The 26,936-nt window shown below is 41.6% G+C and overlaps 1 protein-coding gene across 1 annotated transcript in view; it reads right to left on the bottom strand.

Annotated features, from left to right (window-relative positions):
• Positions 1–26,936, bottom strand: part of ARAP2 (ArfGAP with RhoGAP domain, ankyrin repeat and PH domain 2) — a 131,401-nt gene that overhangs the window by 56,687 nt on the left and 47,778 nt on the right. Inside the window, exons 10-16 of the mRNA XM_063135445.1 lie at positions 14,227–14,342; positions 12,867–13,066; positions 11,208–11,293; positions 8,659–8,841; positions 7,176–7,350; positions 3,745–3,879; positions 701–845 (exon numbers count right to left, since the gene is read on the bottom strand). Coding sequence (XP_062991515.1) covers positions 701–845; positions 3,745–3,879; positions 7,176–7,350; positions 8,659–8,841; positions 11,208–11,293; positions 12,867–13,066; positions 14,227–14,342 — 1,040 coding nt within the window. The remainder of the gene's footprint in view (positions 1–700; positions 846–3,744; positions 3,880–7,175; positions 7,351–8,658; positions 8,842–11,207; positions 11,294–12,866; positions 13,067–14,226; positions 14,343–26,936) is intronic.

Raw genomic sequence — 26,936 nt, 5'->3', positions numbered from 1 at the left:
CTTCTCCAGCTGGGCTCAAAAAGCAAAATTAAGCCTGTGGTGGGTGGGTGGTGGGAATAAGATAGGGGCATATTTGCAGCTGATAATTAGTCCATACAGGAGAAGCTAAGCAATCCCTGCCAGGGTCCCATCATACTACCCACAGCATTAGCTTGTATGTTTCAGAAGAGATGTTTCACAGAGATTACAGCTTTTGACGATGCACAGACCGGGTACCATAGTTTCCCATTCTATTTCCCCATCTGGAAAGAGTAGCATTAGGCTATCTCAGCCTCCAATCCTGGCTTTAAAGGGCCAGGAGAGGCAGCGAGAGGCACAAGGGAGAAAGGTAGCCATCAGCACTTTAGCTGGCTGCAGAAGATGGAAGGGAAGAGAAAAAGCCCAGAAAATTAAAGCAGTGGTAACAAATAGTTAGTTTGTTTTTCTAACCTACACACATTTAAAAATTACAGAGAATATCAAGTGGTTTTATTTTTCCATGCCCACAACAGTGGCACTTCAGTGTGAGGAAGCAAATTTATTTTATTTCATTTTTTCATAACATTCTTAGCGCCCCATCGCAAAAGCTCTCTGGACTGTGCACATAAAGTAAAGGTCAATAAAATGGCATTCAAAGTCCCAAAACTGACTACAGAGCAGGGAACACATTTCTAAAAAGGTGAGCTGAGATGGTTTAAATTTTGGATGAGCCAGAACTTACCCCGTGTGCAAGAAGGAGTCGGGCTTATGAATGGCAAGGCAGATGACTTCACTGACATCAAGCATTCCGTTAGGGGAGGCTGCATTCTCATTTTCATAGGAGCTCAAAAAGCCACTTTCCAGAGCACACCACCTCTTATTACACTCTGCATTTAGATTCATGGGGTGGGGGGGAGGGGGAGAGAGAGAGAAAGTTGCATGAATTTATAGACCAAAAGAACAATCACCGCACAGCGATGAGCAAAATATAAATGAAAGACACAAGATCAGCAGAACGAAGAAGAGCCTTGCGGAACTTAAATCCCCCATCTTCTTTACTATGAGAGCCTATAGTTAATAAAACACTCTCCGGCATGAAAAGTAGCAACGTGCACAACAGGAGGCAGGCCAGGCTGGAACCGCTCTAAAGATTTTTTAGTTGCTGTTTTTTACTTGCAAGGAAGTTTGTTTTCAATGTGCAGAGCATTCAAAAAGGTTACTCTACACGACACTTAGAAGTGGTGCCGTCCACTCCACCATCTTAGGATCTTACCATCTTATTCTGTTGTAAGCATAGAAGTAGCCACAGTGCTCTTACTCAGAGAGCCAGGGCTCATCTACACCAAGCAGGATATTCCACTATGAAGGTGGTATGAAAGTGGTATATAAAAGGCAGGAGCCACACCGCTGCTTTATAGCAGTATTGAAGTGCACTGACAACTGTTGGGGCCCGTTGACACAGACCATATACTGCTTTCATACCACTTTCATAGTGTTATATCCTGTTTGGTGTAGATGTGTCAATGGGCCCCAACAGTTATCAGTGCACTTCAGTACCATTATAAAGCAGTAGTGTAGATCCTCTACCACTGTTTTAAGCCATTCCAAGTGGGATCATTGTGTACTATGGCTACTACCTTTTACTTGCATCAGAAATCTTCAGGTTTGCAATTAACGCCCCACCCCTACCCTTGTCTCTCTCACACACACATCTTCAGGCCCATTTAAATATTTGAATCAACTGATGGCTCATTTGATGCCTTACACAGCTTGCTTATTAGAACAAAATTAGAGGAAACCATATTCCCTCATACCGTCTTCTCTTTATGCTTTAAGCAACCTCATTGGGTCATTAAGGTTTTGTTTTTAAAGAAGCATTTGAATGCATAATATTGTAACTGGCCATTTCAGGTTTACCAAAACCATAAAGATACAGACAAAAGAGAGGGAAACACATACTGTATGCCTTAGGAAAACAAACAAACCCACCGAGAAGAATTGAAAGCTGCGAGGGCAAAAATGTAGTCTGACAGAAGTTGATTGCAAAATGAACAGTTGAATCATAGCTTGCAATAGCTAAAAGGCTGCTGCTCTCCCCGCTCCACTCCCCGAACACTGGAAATAGAGGCCAAGGCAGAGTCAATCTATTTTACACTGGTCGAAGGGATGCTAGAAAGCCCACTCCGTGTTGCAAGGCTAAGGAAAACAATCTATAGCTTTCAACGAAACAAATAAAAGCTTTGAGAAAACATGAAAAGATCAGGCTTTCCCAGAAGGTATATGCATAACGGACTTGTAACAAATATAAGAAAAACTAGGGTACTTTTAAGCTGTACAATACCGTTCTTCTGTGAAACAGCTACAAGTCAAGATGGGGTGGCCCTGTCCTATTAAAGCATTTATCTATCATCATCTGAAACTATTACAGTGCCTGCCCTGTTACGATGAGCAGTGGGCTCTAGACCCCCCCTTTTCTTTTCCCCACAACCCCTCAGCTCCTATCTTTGTCCTACAAATCAACTCTCCCTTTCCTTCCCCCCCCCCTCTGGTATCCTTTGTCCAAGCCACAATCTTCCACCACGCAAAATGAATGAGGGGGTCATTTTCATAACTCCACCCCTTCTCTTAGAGTATGTGCATGCCTATAGCTTTACAAAGTACCGCTGGAATTTGAATGGTGCCTTATCATCTTGCAGTATTAAGAGAGAATTCTAATGTTACTGCTTTCATGAAGAAGCGGCATATCAGGTCACGTGCAGTAACACTGGTTACTTTCTCCCAGTAAACAGTAGGCTTCTGTGTCATATGGCCGCTTCTGAAGCTCCCCTCCATTTCAAAAAAGGAGGTTTTCCATGTGGTACAGTAATGTGAAATTAGTCACATAGTACTTTCAGTCCAAGTTGTTATAAAGGGACAGGATCCCACAGCATATCCTAATACTTCTATTTTACTATAGAACATTATTTGAACAGAAAAAGATGCCCCATAAAAGGAGATTATTTTTATTTATTTATTTTAGCACTTTTATCCCACCCTTTAATCAGAAAAGGCTCTCAAGGCAGCTTACAAAATAATTCTTAAGATGGCCCCTGCCCACACGCTTACAATAAAAAAAAATGACACAAAAGGAAAGGGGATTGGGAGGGAAGAGGAAAAGGTACCAATACAGCCCCATTTCCACAAAACGAGTAAATGGAATTTAATTATAAACCCAGGGTTGGATCCAGACTTAGTCATATTTAGAGAAGGACACTGAAATCAACAAGATGTAACTTAGTAACGACTGACTACTAAGTTTCACTGTAATAGTTTCAGATGATGATAGATAAATGCTTTAATAGGACAGGGCCACCCCATCTTGACTTGTAGCTGTTTCACAGAAGAACGGTATTGTACAGCTTAAAAGTAACATATTATTATTATTATTATTATTATTATTATTATTATTATTATTATTTATTAGGGGAAACAATATTTTAAAAGAACTGTAGTACTTAGTGACACCGGTACTATTACTGAATCCTTCTACCTCCTTTTTTTTTTGTCGTAATGAACTTATGAACAAGGAATTTTATTTTATTTATGAGAAAATTCCCCTTCCCCTTCCTCTTCCTCCACCCCTCAAATATCATTTACGATTTCACAGAAACATCTCCCCACCCCATGCCCGTATATTACCTTTAAAGCTCTGAAATATAACAGTAAAGGTCATTGAGCTTACCAACACTGTATAAAGCCAGTTAAGCAAAGGGGCCAGAGTGGGGAGCAGGGAACAGACTAGAATACCTTCTTTTAGTTTTCTCTCAGTAAACAGCTTTGTAGCACTGAAGGAAAGCTTGTATAAATAGTCACAAAGGAAGGTGGAGGAGGAAGAACCTTGACAGGAAACATTGTCTGAATGAACATCGTAGCTGGGAAAATCTGTAAAGGTAATGAAACGTATCATAACAATTACTCAACGTTGCACTGTCCATCACACAGGCTTAGATCGAGACTGGACTACTACGACATGAACCTATCCGCTCACTGCGCTCTACATCTAAGGTCCTCCTCCGAGTGCCTACTCCGAGGGCAGCTCGGAGGATGGCAACAAGGGAGAGGGCCTTTTCAATGGTGCCCCCCCAATTATGGAATGATCTCCCTGACGAGGCTCGCAGGGCGCCGACATTGTTATCTTTTCGGCGCCAAGTTAAGACCTTTCTCTTCTCCCAGGCATTTAATAACATGAACTGGGATTGTTTTTTAACGGACCTCAGAATAGCTGTTTTTATAAGGATACTGCTGTTTTTATGCTTTTTATGTTTTTCAAATTTGTATATTTGTATTTAATGTTTACTGTTTTTAACTTTTGTAAACCACCCAGAAAGCTTCAGCTAAGGGGCTGTAATAAATGCAATAAATAAATAAATAAATAAATAAAATAACGCACTCTATGGACCTGTTCAGAGAACACACTAAGCCATGGTTAAACCACTAACCCTTTTGCCGCAAATGGTGAGTGGGCATGTTTAAACCATGGATATGTAGCCACACCATGGTTAGGAATGGTTCATGTGACATGCTAAGCCATAATGTTTAGCTCAAAGTGCTTAACCACCATGGCTTAGTGTGTCGTCTGAACAGGGTCAAAGTGCCTTTTAAAGACAGTTCAGAAGGTTCAGCTGGTATAGGAGACAGCAGCTTGGTTGCTTGTGGGAAGAAAGTGATAGAGGACAGGACATCCATTCAGTACCAGGCCCAATTCAAAGTGCTAGTGGTTACCTTTAAAGCCTATAATAGTTTGAACTATCTAACTATTATCTGAAGGACAACCTGCACTCCCAACAGACTGCTGAGTCTGCTGAAACCCTTAGATTTTTTATTTAAATTTATTTATTTATTACATTTATATTCACTTTTTTTTCATCCATTGTTATCTTTTCTGTGCCAGGTCAAGACTTTTCTCTTCTCCCAGGCATTTAGCAATATGTAATAAGCCTGGGTTTGTTTTTTTCTGGTTTTAAATTGTAAGTTTGTAAGATTTAAATTTTTTGTATATTGTTTTTAAGTGTTTTTATCCTATGTTAACCGCCCAGAGAGCCTCAGCTATGGGGCGGTATACAAATGTCATCATCATCATCATCGTCATCCAAGGAGCTCAATGTGGTATACATAATCCTCATCACAACAACAACCCTGTGAGGTAGGTTGGGCTGAGAGACTGTGACGGGCCCAAAGTCACCCAATGAGCTTCCATGGCTAAGTGGGGAATAGAACCCGGATCCCCCAACTCCTAGTCCAACACTCTAGCCATTACACCACACTGGCTCCCACTACACTACGCTGGCATTTCCGCAGAAGCCCTGTGCACAGGCTAGTCATTAAGATCAATCAAACTGCTAGACAAACAAGACAGGGCTTTTTCAGTGGTGACACCGTCCTTGTAGAAACCCCTCCCATGGGTTGGTCTGTTGGCTTCCTCTTTAGAGATTTCTAAACAAGTCTTACAGTGCAATACCATACATATCTATTCAGAAGCAAGCTCCATTGAGTTCAATGGTACTGACTCCCAGGTAAGCGTGTATAGGATTGTGACCTTAACAATCTTTTTATTCCAATTCACTTGGTAATTAACGACAATGGTCTGGATTTTTAAAATGCCACTGCTTATTATGTTTTATTAAGTTTTCTGTGGATTTCTGGCCTGGGTTTCAGTTGTTGTTGTTTTGCTGCTGTTTTATTTTTAATATCTTGCATGTAGGTACATTTATCTTTTAATTGTTTTTATATAGAATATTAAAACAGACTAAATTGCCATTACTACCTAGTAGGTATCACAATCTGGAATTTTAGAACCATTTCACACGTTACATTTTGAAAAAGATGAATACCTGCGATGTTTTTAATGTGCACCTAAACATGTAAATAGTTTATGAGACAAATAGGTATGGAGGGAGCAGCAATTCAGGGAAAGTCCCTTTTGACCTTGTTGACAAATCCAGATTTACCTCTGCTTAGCGTGGGAAATGGCCTTAATGTAGATAATTTTAAATGGAATGGTAACAGAGCAATTCCATGGAGGAGAGGGACACAGAAGGGAATCATTAGGAGTTTCTTGCAATCTGCTCTACCAAGCTCATGACCTTTAACTAGCTTACAAATGTAAATCACAGCATCCCGTATACATAAAAAAAAATTCAACAAAAGCTACCACTGACTGCTACCACATTTTCTCTATTTCGTCATCATTTCATCATTTTAAATCTGTATCAATGTAAAACTAACATACAAAGCCCTAAACAACTTGGGACCAAGAGAGCCAGTGTGGTGTAGTGGCTAGAGTGCTGGACTGGGAGTCAGGAGATCCGGGTTCTAGTCCCCACTCGGCCATGGAAACCCACGGGGTGACTTTGGGCCAGTCACAGACTCTCTGCCCAACCTACCTCACAGGGTTGTTGTTGTGAGGATAAAGTGACAAGGAACATTATGTACACTGCCTTGGGTTCCTTGCAGGAAAAAAAGGCGGCATATAAATGCAATAATATAAATGCAATAATAAAATACCTGAGAGAGTGCCTCCTCCCTTACCAACCTGCCCAGTCACTGAGGTCATCAGAGGACATGCTCTTGGTAATTCCACAGGCCTGATGGAGTACATCAGGAGAAGAGCCTTTAGTGTGGTGGCCCCTTCTCTTTGGAACTCCCTGTCCCTGGAGGACAGGCATGCACCAACACTGTGCTGCTCTCAGCGCCTCCTGAAAACAACTCTGTTCCCAGAAGCATTCCTAAACTGACCAGCCATAGTTTTAATTGGCACTTCATTTTAAATTGAACAAGAAGTTACAGGAAGCCAGATTCCGGCTGGATATCAGGAAAAACTTCCTGTTAGAGCGGTACAACAATGGAACCAGTTACCTAGGGAGATCGTGGGCTCTCCCACACTAGAGGCGTTCAAAAGGCAGCTAGACAACCATCTATCAGGTATGCTTTGAGGTGGATTCCTGAACTGAGCAGGGGGTTGGACTCGATGGCCTTATAGGCCCCTTCCAACTTTATGATTCTAATTTCACTTTGTTGTTTTAATCTTTTTACTGCTTTATTCCTATGTTCACACTCCAGAATCTATTTTAGATATGGAGTGGTATATAAATATTGTAAATAAATAAATAATAAAACATGACATACCAATCCCATATGAAGTTATAGAACGAATCGGAAGTATTGGCGCAGCTCGGTACCTGAAAACTTATTGTGGTGGAGGAATTCCATCTGCAGCCTTTGTCCCGATCTCTTGGCTAACAAGTATGGGGTGCTGTATACAGGGTCTCCCGTAGCACACATCACATCAGCTCCGCTAAACAACAACATCATTGTTTCCAATACGTCCTGCTTAACTACTGCTGCACACAGGGCCTGATCATAAAGATGAAAAGCATGAGCTACAAGCAGAACGCCAAGCAGGAAGGGATTAATGCCTCTTAATTTAATTGGCAATTTTATTGGTCTCTTCACGTTGTAGTGGGGTAGTCAGTTGAAATTCATACAGCAAGGTCAGAGCCTGCTATATTTCAGAAACAACAAGCCTCATAAGGTTATTAAATCACAATGGACTATAATTATTTGGGGAATTGGTAGGTTTGAACCAAGACACATTATTCAAGGTAACCGACCTTGTACAGAACCTACTGCGCTAATGTGCTAACCCTGTTCAGATGACAAAGGCAATATTATAGGGCCACAGCTATGGCTCTATGTTAAGGGTGAGTTGAACAATTCACATTGGGCTTATTTACACCAAGCAGGATATTCCACTATGAAAGTGGTATGAAAGTAGCATATAAAAGGCAGGAGCCACACTACTGCTTTATAGCAGCATTGAAGTGCACTGACAACTGTTGGGGCCCATGACACAACTACACCAAGCAGAATATAACACTATGAAAGTGGTATGAAAGCGGTATATGGTATGTGTCATGGGCCCCAACAGTTTTCAGTGCACTTCAATACCACTATAAAGCAGTAGTGTGGCTCTGCTTTTTATATACCGCTTTCATAGCACTTTCATAGTGGAATATCTGCTTGGTGTAGATGAGCCCATTGTGCCATTACAACCAGAACTTAAGGGGGCAGTAAGTTCTACTGCTTAAACAGAGCACACATCAGAGAGAATTGATCTGAAGCTTGGCAGTATAGGAGAGTACATTCTGAGAATGCTCCATGCCGACTTTAGAGATAGAAAGGGTAAGAAATTGCTTACTTATAGGAGGTTAAAGTTTGATGAGTGACCTCTAGCAATTTGATGGGTATTGTCAGTTTTTTTCTGCCGAGACTTTAATGGGGTTAAATTTATTGGCCAATCTCTGTTTGTACCACGCATTTTGGAAACCGTTTGTTGTGTTAGATCAGGGGGAAGGTTTAGTGCAGGGGCGAGCAACACATGGCCTGCAGGAGAAATGCAGCCCTTTACCTTTTTTCCACCCCCACCCCCTAGTTTTGCTGCTATGTTGAAAGTGGGGAAAAAAGACCTTTTAAAAAGCAAAATTACCACACACAAAATGGCAGCAGGAAAAAGAGGGTCAGTGGCCCTTTTTTCCTTTCAAAAGGGGACTATGACCCCTGCCAGGACGGTGGCAGCCTCCCAGTGGCCAAAATGCAGTTTTCAAACAAGCAGCAAAAATAAACAAAAGAATACTCATACCCCAACATTTCTGCCAAGTTTACCTTATTTAACTCTTCTTTAGGTTGATAAAGCAGAGTAGTTTTTCTGAACCTTCCCTCTTTATATTTTTGGGTGATAAAAGTTAGCCTCCTGTCTGTTGGAGCATCCATAAGCAATTCCTCCTCTGGTTGAAGATTTCCTTCCCAAAAGCTGTTTGCCCTCTTATTACCTATCACAATAAAAAGCTGCAGAGAGAAGAAAACAAACTTAGCATTAAAAAAGAAGAAGAAGCATAAGATCCAGATAGACTGGAAAGAGTATTCTCTGGCAAGAACGTTGATTAGATCCAGATAGACTGGAAAGAGTATTCTCTGGCAAGAACGTTGAGTTACGAATGACAAGGGAAGAAACGAGAAGGTGATACATAAGATTATATTTTAGTTGAAAAATGAACAACAGCTCAAACTAGCCACAATGCCATATGTGTACCCCACACTAATAAAAATCAACATAAAAATCTGCACCAAAATAACTCAAATTCTAGGACAATCAAAGTTGAATTCTACCAGTGCATAAACTGTGCAAATTAAGCGAACTGTGATTCATTTATTTTCCATAATTTATTTTGCTACTGTTAGCCATGGAGACAAAAAGAGGCTACACAGAGCCTGAAGCTCCAGGCCTTAACCATCTTATTCAGCAATTCCTGTGGCTCCCCAAGGCATTGTCCACACTCTGTCAAGCACAGCCATAAGGGCTAGCAAGTTACTCTTTAAAATAAGTGCTTATGAAAGTTGAATTCTGTGGCCTTTTAACACATTCTGTGCTCTTGTGGAACTGCATCATATATTATTATTATTATTATTATTATTATTATTATTATTATTATTATTTATTTATTTATTTATATAGCACCATCAATGTACATGGTGCTGTACAGAGTAAAACAGTAAATAGCAGGACTCTGCCGCATAGGCTTACAATCTAATAAAATCATAGTAAAACAATAAGGAGGGGAAGAGAATGCAAACAGGCACAGGGTAGGGTAAGCAGGCACAGGGTAGGGTAAACTAACAGTATAAAGTCCGCACAACATCAAGTTTTAAAAGCTTTAGGAAAAAGAAAAGTTTTTAGTTGAGCTTTAAAAGCTGCGATTGAACTTGTAGTTCTCAAATGTTCTGGAAGAGTGTTCCAGGCGTAAGGGGCAGCAGAAGAAAATGGACGGAGCCGAGCAAGGGAAGTAGAGGCCCTTGGGCAGGCGAAAAACATGGCATCAGAGGAGCGAAGAGCACGAGCGGGGCAATAGTGTGAGATGAGAGAGGAGAGATAGGAAGGAGCTAGACGTTGAAAAGCTTTGAAGGTTAACAGGAGAAGTTTGTAGTGGATTCTGAAGTGAATTGGAAGCCAATGAAGAGATTTCAGAAGCGGAGTAACATGGTCAGAGCGGCGAGCCAAGAAGATGATCTTTGCGGCAGAGTGGTGAACAGAAACCAACGGACTGATGTGAGAGGAAGGAAGGCCAGAGAGAAGAAGATTGCAGTAGTCCAACCGTGAAATAACCAGTGCATGAACAAGCGTCTTGGCGGAAGAGACAGACAAAAATGATCGAATCCTGGCAATATTATACAGGAAAAATCGACAAGATTTAGCTACTGCCTCAATATGAGGAATAAAGGAGAGCGAGGAGTCAAATATAAAGCCAAGGCTACGAGCTTCCTTGACCGGAGTAAGCGTAACATCATTGACAGTAAGAGAGAATGAGAGATGAGGAGAAGGTTTAGGAGGAAAAATGAGTAATTCAGTCTTTGCCATATTGAGTTTCAAACGACGATGAAGCAGCCAAGCTGAGATATCTGAAAGACATGCCGAGATACGATCGTGAACATCAGGAGAAAGTTCCGGAGATGACAGATATAGTTGTGTATCATCAGCGTACAGATGATTGTCTGTACACCTCCTAGCAATATCCCAACACAGTATCTAAAACGGAGAAAGATAATAATAGAAAGCACAATTGAATAAAGAGGCATCTATGCAAAAAAAACCAATGATCCATCTGAACTTTCTTTATGTTCTCGGATATTTTACCAAATCAACACATCCTAGAAATTGGAAAATGTGAGCATAGAAAGAAAATGATTATGTCAATACGGTACATTATAAAAACACTTGCGAGGTCTAAAAAAAACAGCTTGGCGTTAAATAGATGGTCAGTTCAGAAAGCATTTGATTCACAGAAACCAAGAAAATAGTAGAAAATACATTCAGTTATGTGTGGTAAAATTTCAGAGCTATTAAAACAGGAGGAAAGATTCTACTTGCTTGGTTAAACAAAGCCTGCATATATTTAATATTTATTATCGCCCACATTTCCCATTTCGAGAAACCTCAGGATGGCCTAACGTGAAACCAACATAATTCAATAAAAAAGAAGAAAAGAAAAGGAAGTTCATTATTAAAACTATCAAGCAGATCAACGTCGATATTAAATGGCAAGCAATTTCAAATAAAAAGACAAATTAAGTACCATTAAACACACCTTTGCAATGGTCACTTTTCCCACTATTATAGCTCATGCCTCATACCGTCATTTCATCCAATTTTTTCTTACCTCAATGAGTTCATTGCTCCAAATGCTGGCATCCATTTTCAGGCTTCGGACCTTTGAATCTCTGGGCCCTAATGATCTGTGCTGCCCTGAACCAAATAGCAAGACGAAGAACATTTCAGGATTAAAATTAAAGGATAGAAATTTGAAAGACAGACAATAAACTTTAACGGCAGTACAAGGATCAGAAAAGTTTTACAAGGCTTCTAGAAAATAGAAGAGCTCCTTTAAGATGCTAATGAAAGTGTGTTGTCTTGGAGAATGGCATGGGGAGCGGAATTGCACATGGCCAGCCTTCATCCATTCATTAAAAGGTCTGAAAGAGCCCGTTGCACAGGCAGTTGACAGGTGTGGGCTCTTTTGGACCTTATAATGTGCGCATGGTGCTAATATTATTGTGCAGGAGGAGAACTGCTCTAATTGCAATTATAGCCTGAGTGAAACAAATTTGGTGCAGTACAAGTTCTCCAACTTCTGAATTTACATGCACAATTCCAGATCTTACAATCAAGATTTTAAATATTAAAATTCAGACATTAAAATCTGAACTTCATTTCCAGCTTTCGAACTTTTCTCACGTACTGAAATTAAAGGTCTGAAGTTTTCAATTCTGAGATTGCAACATTTTGTTTCCATTTGGGTAATCAAATTTAATTGCAGGGAAGGTTTCGCATTTTTCTTTTACCTTGAAATTCATTCATTGGAACAACTATTATAGTTCAGCTCTACAAACATCTAGTATTTAAAAACTGCTTTAACTTTGAGGCATAAACATTGCTCTTTAAACCTTCTATGCTTGCAAAATATGCTTTATTTAACATATATTGGGTTCAAATGTGTGTGTGTGTGTGTATGTGTGTTACTTTAAATCTTACCTTCCAGAGATCTTAAGTTAGAGGAAAAAGCACATGGCTATGATGACATCATATCCATCAAGAGTCTTTGAGATAGTGTAAGAATTAACAATGAGGACCATTACAGAACCCAGATACTACTCCTGCAAAGTTGTATTCCTGTACTTTAACCACTTTCATTTTTACAATAAATGGGATATATCAAATACATCGTTTTAAAAAAATGATTAAGCTGGGATCTATCTAAACCCCAAATCTGGTTAATATTGGGATGGGATCTCAAAGACCCACAATGTTAATTCCTATGAAATCCCATAGAAACCTAATTTCATATTTATGCAGTGTTTCCTTCAATTCAAAATGATATATATACACAAAGAGACTGAATGGTTAACACCTCCTTATATTAAGTGCTCCATCAATACAAAATAACTGCTCTGTTGTCAATAGAAACTTTCAACATGCTGGGTTCGTTTAGGGTCTAACTGACCCTAATGTCATTTAATGGAACCCTCAAATGTGAAAATACACTCAAGGCACACACTCAAGAAAGAGAGAACAGTTGAAACAACACAGAAAAAAAATTGACTCCATTTATTCTATCGTGTTTGAAATGGCACAAGTTAGAGAAAATCGTTTTATGTATTTTATAACCCTTTGGGATTCATTATGAAAAAATGATTCCCAAACCATTAGAAGGTGAAAAGGTTTATAGTAAATTAGAAATAAACATGGCTGAGTCACGGCATGCCCTTTAAGGCAGATGTGCTGTTTGACAGAGCCCCCCTCCCCAGAGTATCTCAATTACCTGCACACTTCTTACAAATGACGACACAGAGATTGATAGATGCCCAGTCAGGATCAGGGGCTTTACAATCAGCACAGGACCTGTTTGATTCATTGAACCAGATCTTCTCAGCTACTTCATAGTCGGAAAGAGTCTCTGCTATGGACTGCTGAACTGCTTCAATCCACTCCTGCTTTTCTTTTTCAGACTCTGCTGTAAAGCTGAAACCCATGGATACACCCAAAACGTCTTTACTTTAAATTCAAACTTCATAGGGTCTGTTTGGTTATTTGGCGGCAATTTTAAATGCTTAGTGGCATGAAGATAAGCTCAGGAAATTTATTTTTATTTATTTATTACATTTGTATACCGCCCCATAGCCGAAGCTCTCTGGCCAGTTCACATAAGATAAAACACTTAAAAACAATATACAAAAATTAAAAATCACAAAAACATGCAAAATGCACATACATTTAAAACCACTATAACTTTAGAAATGATGAGCCAAAAAACAGACCCAGGCTCATTACATATTGCTAAATGCATGGGAGAAGAGAAAAGTCTTGACCTGGTGCCAAAAAGATGACAATGTCGGTGCCAGGCAGCCCTTGTCAGGGAGATTGTTCCACAGTTGGGGGGCCACCACAGAGAAGGCCCTCTCTCTTGTTGCCACCCTCCGAGCTTCCCTCAGAGCAGGCACCCGGATAAGGGCCTTAGATGTTGAACGTAGTGTTCGGGTAGGTTCATGTCGGGAACCTACCCGAACACTACGTCAGGTATTGTGGTCCCAACCCATGTGAGTATGTTCAAAGGAGAGTTTTAATTGCATTAAACATGCACAATATTTGGAGGTTGTCAGTTATCCCAGCACCTTTGCACTTACTGGCCAAAACCAAGGGAAAGTCAGAGCAAGTTTATTTTTTTATGAGCAATTAGGCAGAATGTTGCCAGCATCGTTTTCCTTATAGCTCAGCAAACTAAAACAGACTAGAGTCTTAAAAAACTCTGAACATTCAGGAAGGGGTGTGCAAGACCCCTGAGGGATCTTTCGGGCCCCACATGGCCCTCAAGGCTAAAGCCCTGTCTGCGGTTGGGGTCTGAATTCAGAAGCTTTGCTGGGGTGAATCGGAGAGGAAGAGTTAAGTATTTCTCCTGCCACCGATTCTCCCTTGTAGCCTGCATTCATACTAGCCCGGAAAATACATCTTGGAGAACATACATTTGCCAAGATAATGTGACCTATCACCCGCAGCTTTAGAGGTAAAGCTATTCTTGTACAGAAATGGCCGTTACATCATGTGGATGGTCTCAATGTGTCTCCAAAACACTCTAGGCAATTATTTATCTATCTATTTCTACAACAAACGGGTGGCAGTCTTACCTAAAGCTTCTATAAGGTGTAATTATTTCAAAAGATTGTTTTGCAGTCCGGTCTACTTGTCTCACATTAGCCACATTCATGGGGATTAAAGTGATGCCATATCCAGTCTTGAAATCCTGGAGGGGAAAATGGAGCACATGAGCTTCACCATTTAGGGAAAAAAATACAACTTCACAGACATTTATATATCATTTAAAATAGTATTTGCCAAAAGTGGCTGTTTACTGAAAGCAACATAAAGGGGAAAGTTATGCTATTGCAGTATTATTTACTAGGGCTGTGCTCCGCTTCGCTTCAGAGAAGCAATAGCGGAGTGGCCTGATTCGCCTCCGACAAAGGCAGAGACGAATCGGGTCGGGGGGCCTGCAGATCGAGGCAAAGCGGTTCACCTCGAACTGGAGCTCCGAACACAGGTAAGTGGGGGGGAGGGGGACTCACCTGGCGGCGGGGGTGCAGTGTGGGTGGTGGCAGTGCAACGTAAGGGGGCAGGGGGGAGGGGAGCTTACCTGTCTCTGTCGCAGACTGTCGCGGGCTTCAACTGAGGCCCCAGCTTGAAGCCAAAAGAGGCTGCGGCCTTCTCTTCTGGCTTCAACCGGGGCCTCAACTGAAGCCTGCGCCGGACCGTGACGGACACAGGTAAGGAGGCAGGGGAGTTGGCTTACCTGGCGCCACTAGTGCCGTCCATGCGGCGACAGCGGTGGAGCCGGATCTCGCTCCACTCCACAGAGAGGGCAACGGGCAGATAGGCCCGAACCGGTTCGGGCCCGATCCAGAAGTTCCGGATTGGGCCATGAAGCGGTTCGGAGGGTCCATGCACAGCCCTATTATTTACATTAAACACTATTCAATGCACATGTTTTGTGAAGTACAATTTCATTGTCTAGCAAGATCAATGATCCTCTAGTATATTTCCAAAGAGTTCAAAGCACTTCACAATTTCAGCTATTCTTATGACAAACTTCCACTATAGTCCAGCAATGGATCTTGAGAGCTGGTTTGGAGGTACTAGCGAGGGAGCACAGCTATTGTATACCCTTGTCTGAAGAATGGTACACTCCTTCTATCTGGGATGGTCGTCCTCTTCCACCAAGCGCGCAGCTTCAGGAGGGGTATGCATGGAGCAGTGAGGGAGGAATGGGACACCCGCCTAGCCAGCCAGATCAGCCTAATCAACCCTGGCGATTAATGCGGTGACAGATGTCACAGCCAGATCACCCTCACCGTCCAGGCATGGGTTCAAAGCTGAATTCGCAGATCACGTGTGAAAGTGGTTTAGGATGACAGAGAGAGAGAGAGAGAGGGAAACGCGGGCCCAAGCATGATCTGAATCCAAATCTTGGGAGTATAAGCCAGTAACATAATCATCATGTTTGGACTAAAACCAAAAGAAATATTGGCTTGCCTAAAGCTACCCAGTAAGTTCATGACTAAGCTGAGATTTGAACTTCAAACTCTTAACTCATGCCCTTAACCACTATAGGTTGAAGTGTACATGTCCAGCTTGTGGGTTTCCCAAAGGCATCTGTCAGCCACTACGGGAAATAGGAAGCTGGACTTGATAAGTTTTTATCTGATCCAGCAGGGCTCTTCTTCCTCAAAGTCAGGTTTAATAAAGCCCACTCCCAAATCTCACACTTGCAATATAAGCATGCTCAGTGTGGGAAATAACCAGGACAAGTATTGTTTCTCCACTACATATCATCAGAGAACCATGAAAAGCAGCTATGCCGAAGAGGCAATCCTGTCACTAAGAGAGGGGTACAAAAAATGTGGCCCACAGGCAGTTCCTCAAGCCCTGTCTGATGGTTCCCATACCCCCAGCATCTGCCACCGCCAAAAAAACCAGAGGGGGGGGGAGAGAAAATGCTCTATAGTTCTTGCCATAGAACAGGAACATCTTTCCTGGGGTGTCCCAAGAAGCAGTGGTTGAAGGTTCTTGCCTACTTCATAGAACACTCTAGGAAGAAGCTTTCTGCCCTATGGCAAGAACTATAGCCTGTTCCCAGGGCATTTTTCCTCTTCTTTGGTGATTACATTGGAGTGTCTGTGGCTAAGAGGGGGCCTCAGTATCTTGAAGCTGAGGTGATCATGGGAATGGTGTATGTGTGTGTGTGTGTGTGTATGTGTGAGAGAAGGTGTGTCCATATGTGTTACTATGTGAATGCATGTGTGTGCATGTGCAGCACCCGCCATGCCAGTACACACCTGATGCAGGCCTCAGGACATAAGAATTGTGCACCATAATGCTAAGGTAAAATAAAAATGACCCTTAGTTTCCAGCCACTACTGCAAAAATGCCAGACTTCACAACGCCCACCCATCAGTTGCATCACGACATTCATGCAAGGAAGAGATGAAGGGTATAGAGGAGACCCTGTGCACACCAGCTTTGTAAGGTGGGCTGAGAGCCATGCAATTTCCTTTCTTTAAATCTTTCTGCCACCACCCTGCAAATAGTCCCTCCAGATGCTGCCACACACACACTTAGAACAATACATGTAGAGTAAAATCTAGCTATCCCATGTGGCAAGTGGGAGATTGCTTCCTGGGTTCTAAAGGCAGGCAGCTGACGAGTATCCAATTTAGAAAGATGCTATTCAACAACAACAATAACAACAACGGATCAGAGATAAATAAAGTACTGTACAAGATAAAATAAAGTAGCCTTCTACATAGCCGATCCTGAATAACTATGGAACTAGGTCAGAGGTAAGTGGCCCTCCAGATGTTGTCAGACTGCAATCCATCATAACCCATTGACAATGTGGGTTATGGCTGATAGGAGCTGTAGTACAACATCTGGAAGGCCACAAGTTGCCCACCCCTGTGCTAGGTAAATGTACATACTAATCAGCAGAGGTGTTTCCCCCACACACACATGTCCAGATAAAGACAAAGGCATAGTAAAATCACCCAACCTTTATTCTGTGTAGCCAGCAGAGCAATGCTTGACAGGTAAGAAGGAGCTCAAACAAGCAGGGTAGCAAACACTGTTTGTTGTAAATATCATATCTGGAGGGGCACATCTGAAAATGTGTGATGGTGGTCGACCATCATAGGAAGGCTGGGTTTGGGGAGCCAGTGACGGACCTATTGTTTATTATTACATTTATATTCCACCTTTTTTCCTCTTGTAAAGGAACCAAGGCAGCTGACATAGACCTCCTCCGCTTCCTTTTTAGCCTCACAACAATTCTGCGTGGTAGGTTAGGCTAAGAGTCAGTGACTGGCCCAAAGTCACCCACTGAGTTTCATGGCCAAATGGGGCCTAGAACCCAGATCTCCCAAGCAACACTCTAACCTCTACACCACACTGGCTCTAGGAAAGACCCACCCTGTGGATTCAAGGGGAAAGGTTGGCGTTATGTGACACATCCACCCTGGGGGGATAGAGTAACCTGCTTCTGTTGATAGATGGATGGTTTCCAAAAGTGACAACTGCTTTGTGTCTTAAGACTATTAGCATGTTTCCAGCTTAATTAACTCGATTGCATAAAGCTGCTCAGACAGAGGTTTTTGTCACCTCAACAACATGAGATATTCTTTCAACCAAATGTGAAACTGGGACTTGGATCAGGGAAAGGAAACACAGAAGACCCGTCTGTAATATTTATACCAGGCCTGACCAATCCCAAGGCCTTACACTGCTTGCCAATCACAGGGACTAATTTTCCTAATTTCTATACACTTTTGTGCTCAGAGGCGATTCAGGTAACTGAGCATACAACATCCCAGGAAGCTTAAATAGATCAGATCTCAGCATCAAACCATAAGATATGTCACTTATGTCTTGATCCCTCAATAATTGTCAGAATACACAGACATGCACATTTTCACTTTCATCCCACTCTTCATTGTCTCAATTCATTACTTTGGATTACTCATTTTTTTACTCCCTTTTCTGAGTAGCTAGTCCTCACCCACATTTATGACTCTAATAATTTTCTTCCTTTGCCTTCAACTACTCCATTCCCCCACCCCCTTAAATCAATGGTTTTGTACCTGATGAATCTACTCCACTGCAAACTCAGTGATTTCTCTGGAGATCTCATGGTGACTTATTAACCCACACCTTATCAGTTGCATGGGTGGGGAATGGCCACTATAATCACTTGTCAGCTTGGGCAGTGATATATCCGTTAAGAGGCAAGGTAAACAGCAATAATATATATACCTGGTCAAACTATAACGTATGAATAAAGGAAGAAAGTTGTCAGGACTCCAATCTAGGTCACTGGTGATGGTTTGAATTACATAGACAAGATGAACAAAAAGAAACCAGCATAAGGAAAATTCAACAAATTAGTTGGAGAACACTAGAAGGCTTCCATTCAAGAAAGAAATGGAATCCTCAAATATAGCTCCAGGTACAGATCATTCTTGTTCTCAGCTTTTGGCATATTATATAACATGGATGATCCCAGGGCTTCCTTGCCTTATGTCTAGCAACTTCAGGAGGCCTAGGGAGGCATTTTTGGCCCCAGATCTCCCCCACTGTGGGCTGCACTCCCCCCACCCCTCCCCCTGTGGGTTCCAAAAAGGGGGAGGAAATAGAAAAAGAAAAAGGCATCCAGTGTTGTTACGGAGTGCCCAAAGGATCAACTTTGGCTTGTTTGCCAACAAACTAATTTTGGGCCTTTTAGTCCTCCATAGTAGCTCAGGTGTCTTTTTGTTGCAGTTGTTTTTAATGGGGGGTCGCCTGTATCGGGTGGCAGTTGGAGCCCTGAGAAATTGTGGAGGCTGCATGTTGCCCATCTCTGAACTAGCATAAGGGCAGCAAATTTGCATCCCCTAGGTCAAATCAGGCCCCTGATCCTTATCTGATCCTTGCCACCCCTGCCAAATTTGAATTGAGCTGTGGTAAATGTCTGCCCGCAGCTTGTCAAGAAGGCTCCTCCAAGTGCTGTTGGCAAGGAGACCAGCAACAGCAGAGGGAAGAAGAGCCCAGGACAGATCCCTGTTGGACACTTCTCCTGTAGCGACAGTGGCCACTTGGTCACTTCTACTGTAGCCACAGCCCTCAAGTATCTATCTGATTATTTATTGTTATTGATTGATCACATTTCTGCATTGCACCCAATGGCCAAAGCTCTTTTCCTATTTGGCTAGTGCTGCCACATCATCAGAAGATACTTCTTACAAATCTGCATTGATCGCCTCACTTTCCAGGCTCTGCCTTCACATCCTTCACAAGTGGAAGTACCCACTGGCCCCACACCTGCCATTACATCTCCATCAGCCATGTCGCCACTGTCCACTCATTGTGGGAGGATGTCCGGAGAGGGGAGCCTGCTCTACATGTGTAGACTTCCCCATAATGCACAATGAGGATTCTACAACACATGGGGAGGGGGGGAAACGGGACATGTAGGCCTCCCCACATATCAACATGTGGTCAGCTGGGCCACCGGGAATGCTGTGGAAGGGACAGGCCCTACTCTCCCACTTCACACAGTGAAGATAATGCCTAATTAGGTCACTTGTGTAATTTTGCTCGAGGCAATTTTAATTTTGTTAGCTGCCCTAAGCATGCTAAGGGAAAAGCAGGATATAAATAGAATAGATCATTAAAAAAAATCACTCAAGGAAAAAAAAACGTTTCATGCTGTAAGAAATAAAGATATTCCACTGCCATTCTTGGATTGTATGAAATATGTATGCAATATTATGCCTGCAATGCTTTGCTGTTAACATATGCTCTTTACTGCTCCCTGGGGTCAACTTTATTATGCAAGTGGGCAGCTCCGAGTCCTGCCAGGGTGTTTAGTAACATAAACTTCTGTCCTGTCTGGAGACTACAGCAGCTCCCTGAGAATCCCAAAGTTCACCATCCCTTATCTAAGAATTCGGTGCATTCAGGCAAAAACACCACGTAAGAACCAAAATGACAAAGTGAAGTACACATTGAAAAAAGGATGCTTTTGTTTGGTTGCTTGGTTTGGCAACCATAGAGTTCGAAGGGGCCCAGGAAATCATCCCAAGCACCCTGGATAGCTCCTTTAGAGTTCTGACTGAAACCTAGAGTGGATTCATCGCCCCACTGACATTGGGGTCACCAGCCTCCATTGGTAGTAGTAGCAGTGGTCCCACGACTCTAGAATTAGTTTCCATCAAGGTTTGTCAGGCCCCTTCTTTGCAAGTCTTCAGGACAGCTCTCAAACCCCATCCCCCGTGTTTTCTCCGACCTTCGCATAATCTGTGGGGTGAAGGTTTTACTGGTGTAATCTTTTATTGCATTTTAAAACATTTCATTGCATATTTATTTATTGGCTATATGTATTGAATCTCTGTTTTTGCTTCTTTTAAATTTTGTTTTAACTGTTTTATTGTTTTTATTTTTATTTTATCTTGTACACTGCTCCAAAATTTTTCAATGGGGAGCAGTATATAAATATTTTAAATAAACAAATAGATAAATAATAAACTGAGGAGGTGGCCAGGACATGCATGGTGAGTCCGGGGTGGGTGGGGTGGGTTCCCACCAAAAAAGTGTTTCCTCAACCTTAGAAGTTTATTTATTTATTTATTTATTACATTTTTATACCGCCCAATAGCCGAAGCTCTCTGGGCGGTTCACAAAAATTAAAACCACAGTAAAACACCCAACAGGTTAAAACACAATTACAAAAGTTTCCAGAACGCAGCTCCGTGCAAGCGCAGAGCCCATCTGTGTGTGACATACAGAGACCGCAAAGAAGAGCAAGGGTGTTTTCTGCCCCAGCCATAAAAGAGGAAAGAATTACGGTGTGCATAAGAGTGAAAATACCCTCGAAAACATGCAGAGGAAAGCGTTGGCATTTATGTAACTTCAAAATAATTCAGCATTGTTACGTGGCTATTGCAAGAGACTGCCCGCAACCCCCTGCCCAGCATCCAAGAAGGAAGGGAGCCTTAATGCCAAGTGGGTGTTACAAGCAAGAGACTGAGCCTCGTATTCAAGAGGCACGCTTGACAGTACACGGATCAAACATCTCAAATGATCTCACGTAAGCGATGAGCCAGAGGGGGTAACAATAGGCGAACTAGATAGCACACGCAGCACAAAGGCCAAGGTACTGGCACAATCGAACAGTCCCCATTTGCACAATGAGAGTGCAATTCCTTCCCAGCTGGGCTTCCCTAGTAGTACAGCAGCCGAACACTATAATAATTAAAGGGAACTTATTCAGAATTTCACACTCGGGTGGCTAATGGACTCCAGCAATTGTGATCACATTATGTCCCTGGCTCTGTTCATTTATATTCAGATGTCTGAAGAGTCAATACCAGTGACTGGCATTTGCTTAACAGCCTGCAATAATGAAAAGATAACAGAATCAAAGGCCCATGAAAAAAGAGCCATTCCATCCAGCCTTGTCACTTTGACAAACCCCAAGGTATCCATCCCACTGGGCATTTATGCTGGGTGTTTAGTATAACGTAAGTCACAGATCATGATCTCTTAGGGTATGTCTGCAGGGGGTGGGAGGAGGAAGGAAATAAGCTCTCAGAAGCTCTGGTGGAATTTACAGTGATAAACAAAAGTACTGATGCAACGTAATTGCCTTATGTCTGAGCTACATTTAGCCATTTCATTATGTTATTCCCACCTCTCTCCCCTTCTCTTTCCCTTAAGGAAAGAAGCCGCTGTTTCATGAACGGAAGCATCAATAAACTGCCCAGAGAGCTTTGGCTATGGGGCGGGTATATAAATTTAATAAATAAATATAAATGAATAAATAACACCATTGCAAATGGGGCCCATTTGGCTTTCCAGCATCCACTTTCCAGCTGCACCTCAGCAAAGCACTCCAAGGTTAAGGGCGTTATTCAGAATGGCATTCTATGAAGCTGAAAGATACCAGAAAGGAACACTTGCGCTCCTCTCCCCATTGCCTGGTCTCTGAGGGCATTTGAGGGCATGTTCCTGGGGGGGTCCACATAGACCTATGGCCCGACTGGAGTCCACCAGGAGAAGGGCCTTCAGTGTAGTGGCCCCCTTCCTATCGAATTCCCTGCCTGTGGAGGTCAGGCAGGCACCAACGTTGTATTGCTTCCGGCGCCTCCTAAAAACATTGTCGTTTCAGGAAGCTTACCCTGAATGACCAGCCATGGTTTTATCTTTTATTCTATTTCTTGTTCACCGCTCCGAAATCTTTGGATGGGGAACAGTATATAAATATTGTAAATGAATAAATGCCTGTGCAGAAGGGCTTTGTAGCCAGCTCCTCTCTGGGTCCCAATGGGTCTTTGGCGGCCTCGCTCATCTGTTTCCCCAACTAGCACACCCTTTAGATTTGTCTCATAGCAACCTGATTCATGAAATCAGCTGCTTCAGGCCTCATTAAATTTGTTCCTCTTCATCAAAACTCGTCAAATTTCTCTCAATCACATGTTGAAGTACTTAAACAAACAGAGGAGAAGCAGTCGGAATTCACCAGAATCAAATAGAATTGAACTTACCACTTTCTGCAATTTATTGAATGTTGTCTCTTTTTCCTTGCTCCACCCAGTATAGAAAACCCAATGGCACCTTGCTCAGTTGATCATTCCTACCTGGCCTCCATGCTTCTGGCCTCTCTATTTATTTATTTATTTATTTTATTACATTTATATACCGCCTCATAGCTGAAGCTCTATCAAGTACATAGATGCTAATCACAAGTCCCTCTTTCCCTTTCCCATCCATTTGCTCTTCTCTCCCACTGCCAATCAGATAAAAAATTCCCCCCTGCAGTTCAGAGCTTACTTTCTGTCATCTTTCTTCCCATTCTATTGTGCAATACTGGTATGTGAGTGTTTTACAATGGCAATGTTTTGTTCATTTTTATTCTCTCACTCTCTCTTTTCTTTAAGATCACCACTGTTGAACATTAACATTTGGTTAGCTAATGAACCAACTCATTCCCCTGCCCCGCAACATCTAACAAACAAAAATGAAGCCTTGTTGTGACACTTCAAAGCACATGTGGGCAACCTGAGCCCCATGCTGCCCCCTTCTGTCCAACTAATCAGCCATCACCTGGGCACAGAAGGAAAGTTCACTGTTCCCAGCAATTTGGGTTGCAACAGGATCACTGGAGACTTTAACTTCATGTCTCCAGCCACTGCTCAGTCCTTCCACCTCCTCCGTAATACCATACATCAAGATGACAAGATGGCACTCAGGGTACAGGATCACCAATGAGTTGTAGTAGGAGACATTTATTATAGGAATTTCTGCAGATGTTTTTATAACCCCCTGAAGAAAGCCTTAAAATAAAAATAGGCCAAAACGCTTTTTACAAATAAAATCTTTGTTCTAGTATCCTGAGACATTTCTCTCCATTTTGGGATCTATTTTGGATGCTCCACTGCTTTTACACATTTATTTCTTCTCTTTTGGGTCAAGGTATAGCCCATGCTCTACAGCAATTCTGATGCAGTGAAAGTCACTGACCCTGCACTGCTATTAGCAGTTTTCTTGGCTGCATCAGGAGCCAAAAGATATACACACAGGGGGTGTTTGGTGTGTGGTCACCAAGGTTGGTGAGAACATAAAGTTTCACTTAGCTTAATGTATGAACCATTATTTTTAACATGGGCATGAAAAACACTTATGTTGGCTCAATGACCCAATTCATGATATGCCTAATGGCTTTTTATTCTTAAAGGCAGAACATTATGAATTCCAAGCTTACATTTTAAATCATTAAGCCCACTATGAATTAACGTAGTATTGATCATTGTATTTTCCAGCGTAGCCAAACTCCAGATGGAGGTCTGATCAGAAACAGATAAAACAACACACAACATTTTGCCAGCAGCAAGGTGCTCACTCATTACGTCTAAAGGGGTTTGCCCTACCCTGAGATAATTGGCAAAGGCAACTTGCCAGGGCAGGTGAAATTCATCTCACAAAGCAAGCAACTCCCTCGCCTAGTCAAAAAGTGAGGAACGCTCAAGTTCTTGCGGAGCTCCAGAGCCTTAGGAACTAATATTTGGATATATCCAGCCCATACTTCCAAGGAAAAAGTGTCTATTCCTGGTTTCTAGAACACTTTTATTCATGGAACCGCTACCAGAATAGGATTCACACCACCACTCACCCAGCATTCTCCTGTCTTATTTCTGAACAGAGACACTAGTTCCTCTCTAGAAAGCTACTGGCTAGTTTATCTGGGATATTCTATATCAGATGCAGGCAGAAGGCAGATGCGGATCTACTGTTAGATCTTTGGGCAATCTTCAGTAGACAGGCAAGGCCTTCTGACCTGCAGTTGTCTAATATATCAACAACTGGAGTGTAAAGTGAGGCACATTGGGACAAAAAATGAAATGTTTGAAAAGAACTTAACGAAATTCCCCAGTTTCTTCAATAAGGAGATAGAAAACTTGAGATTTTTTTTAAAAAAATGAATATGGGAGAAAGTGAAATGAACAGCTTTGCCCATCTCTAAACTTTGTCTATGTAAATACAGTAGGAGGGGAGAAAAAGTAACTTGTGTATGCCTTAAAAAAAAACCAGAGCATCATAAGGATGCTTATTCAAGTAATAGTGAAAAAGCAGAAGTCTTCCCATCCCATTCTTCCTTCCTTAGGAACTGTGAAGACCACTTCGTTGTAGACTGCACTGCGGTATATTTCCCCCACACCATCGTTAAAAAATAAAAGTTGCCCAAGTTGGTTGTTAATGGCTCTGTGATTACAAAAATCAGAAGAAATGTCAACCTATATTTGTCCCACACACACACAAATCCACTAAGCGTGTTTCATTTAGGTATAATATGTCATATGAAGCTCATTCTAATATCCATTTATTATTTTTATCAAGTATTTTCTTCTGATTTATTTTCTTAGTGAAATTTAATGTGGCTTTTTCTTTATGTGTTGGCTGTTTGGGGGGTGCGGGGCGCTTAGCTGAAAATAAGCCAATAAATTCATAAAATGTATAAGCGAAGGATCTCAGATTAAACATCAATCTGTGCCCAAAGATCTTCCTTGAAACATTTCTAAACTTGAAATTATCCTCAGACATGAAGTCCCACTATCAACAAACTTCAGGATGGATGTGAGATTATGTTGAGCTTCATACTTTTTGAAAAATGCTGTAATACAGTATTGGACTTTTACCTATCAAATTTAATAGTCATCAGTATATCAACTTGACCTGTTCTACTTTCAACACTGTGATTAGTCTAGACAGATTTCTTAATGCTACCATGAAAATAAACTTCTGGAAGACGCCAAGGGAATAGTTCCAGGACAGATGAGGATTTCAACACTCGTGACTCACCTAGTCATCAATCAACAGTATACATTATACCTTGCTGGGTAGAAAATGAACACTAGAGCACTCTACTGTCACCTGAGTTGTATCCAATGAACAAAACCCCATGGCTGTCACCCAATTCAAGACAGCTTAAGGCTGCAATTCTATTTACACTTACCTGGGAGTAAGTCCCATTGAACTCAGTGGTGCTTTACTTCTAAGTAGACACATACAAGACTGCACTGTCAATTAAACTATTCTTATTTTATTTATCTTATTAATATTGCCGATTACAAGCTGTCCTTCATTTACTCATATGCAAAGAAAAGAATTTGCATGTTAGTATATGATACACATTTTTCTCATGTGTTGTACTAGGCATAATTTCAGAAGAAGCATCTTCTTCTGTAGGGCAAAAAAGAGAATTCCTATTATTAGTAGTATTAGTATTTGTAACATTTATATACTGGTGAATATAACAGAATCTCTCAGCGGTTCGCAACATTAAAATACAATATTAAAAACACAATATTTAAGCATAGCATTAAAACACAGCATAAAAACACTTTTGTTACCATCTGTTGTTTTTAAGCACATATGTTAAACATTTTTTTAAAAAAATCTACTGGATCAGAGATATAAAGTCAATTAAAAGGATTTTTTAAAAAATCTTTTAATCTAACCAATTAGACAATTAAATGCTGACGCCCTTAAAAAAAGATGAATTGGAACCAAGTTCATCAGATCTGTGTCATTCCCATGATTCTGTGGGGCAACAAAGTTCGCCTCCTGAGAATCTCTGCCTTTATTTTGAGAGGGGTTGCAAAGATTCTACCCCATACAGTTGGCCAAGGAAGTGTGTCTCAGAAGTCAATGGAGTTGCTCAATGAGATGACTACTTAAGGCAGCCTTCCTCAACCTGGGGCGCTCCAGATGTGTTGGACTGCATCTCCCAGAATGTCCCAGCTGGGGCATTCTGGGAGTTGGAGTCCAACACATCTGGAGCGCCCCAGGTTGAGGAAGGCTGACTTAAGGGATGGGTGAGAAACTGGATTAAATCAGGCAGAACAGTAGAAGTCTCAAAATAAAAGGAAGCCAAGCTAGCTCCATCTTTTATGTCTTTCCACTGGCAAAGACATTTTAATTCAGACAGGCATTTCACTTTTAAAGCGGACATCTCTGAAGTAGGTTTCAACTGGTGCACGTTCTTTATTTCTTAATCTTATTGAAGTATTTTCAACTGATTTGTTTTATGTATCAACTATCATTTTTCATTTTATATCTTGGGTTAGGTCCAAACTTAGTCATACATAGAGTAGACCCACTGAAGTCAATGGGACTTAAATTAGTCACAACTAACTTGTCCCATACAAACAAAGCAGCTCAAATGTGTTGGCTGCTTGTATCATGACCCATTTTCATCTGGAGCACTAATATGACTACGCATTTCACTGTGAACATGTAGCCAAGAAAACATAAC

This window comes from Elgaria multicarinata, chromosome 10 (assembly GCF_023053635.1).
Source record: "Elgaria multicarinata webbii isolate HBS135686 ecotype San Diego chromosome 10, rElgMul1.1.pri, whole genome shotgun sequence".
In the NCBI taxonomy this organism is placed as follows: domain Eukaryota; kingdom Metazoa; phylum Chordata; class Lepidosauria; order Squamata; family Anguidae; genus Elgaria; species Elgaria multicarinata.
The sequence above is the reverse complement of the archived record's forward strand: the minus strand, read 5'-3'. Positions and strand labels throughout refer to the sequence as shown.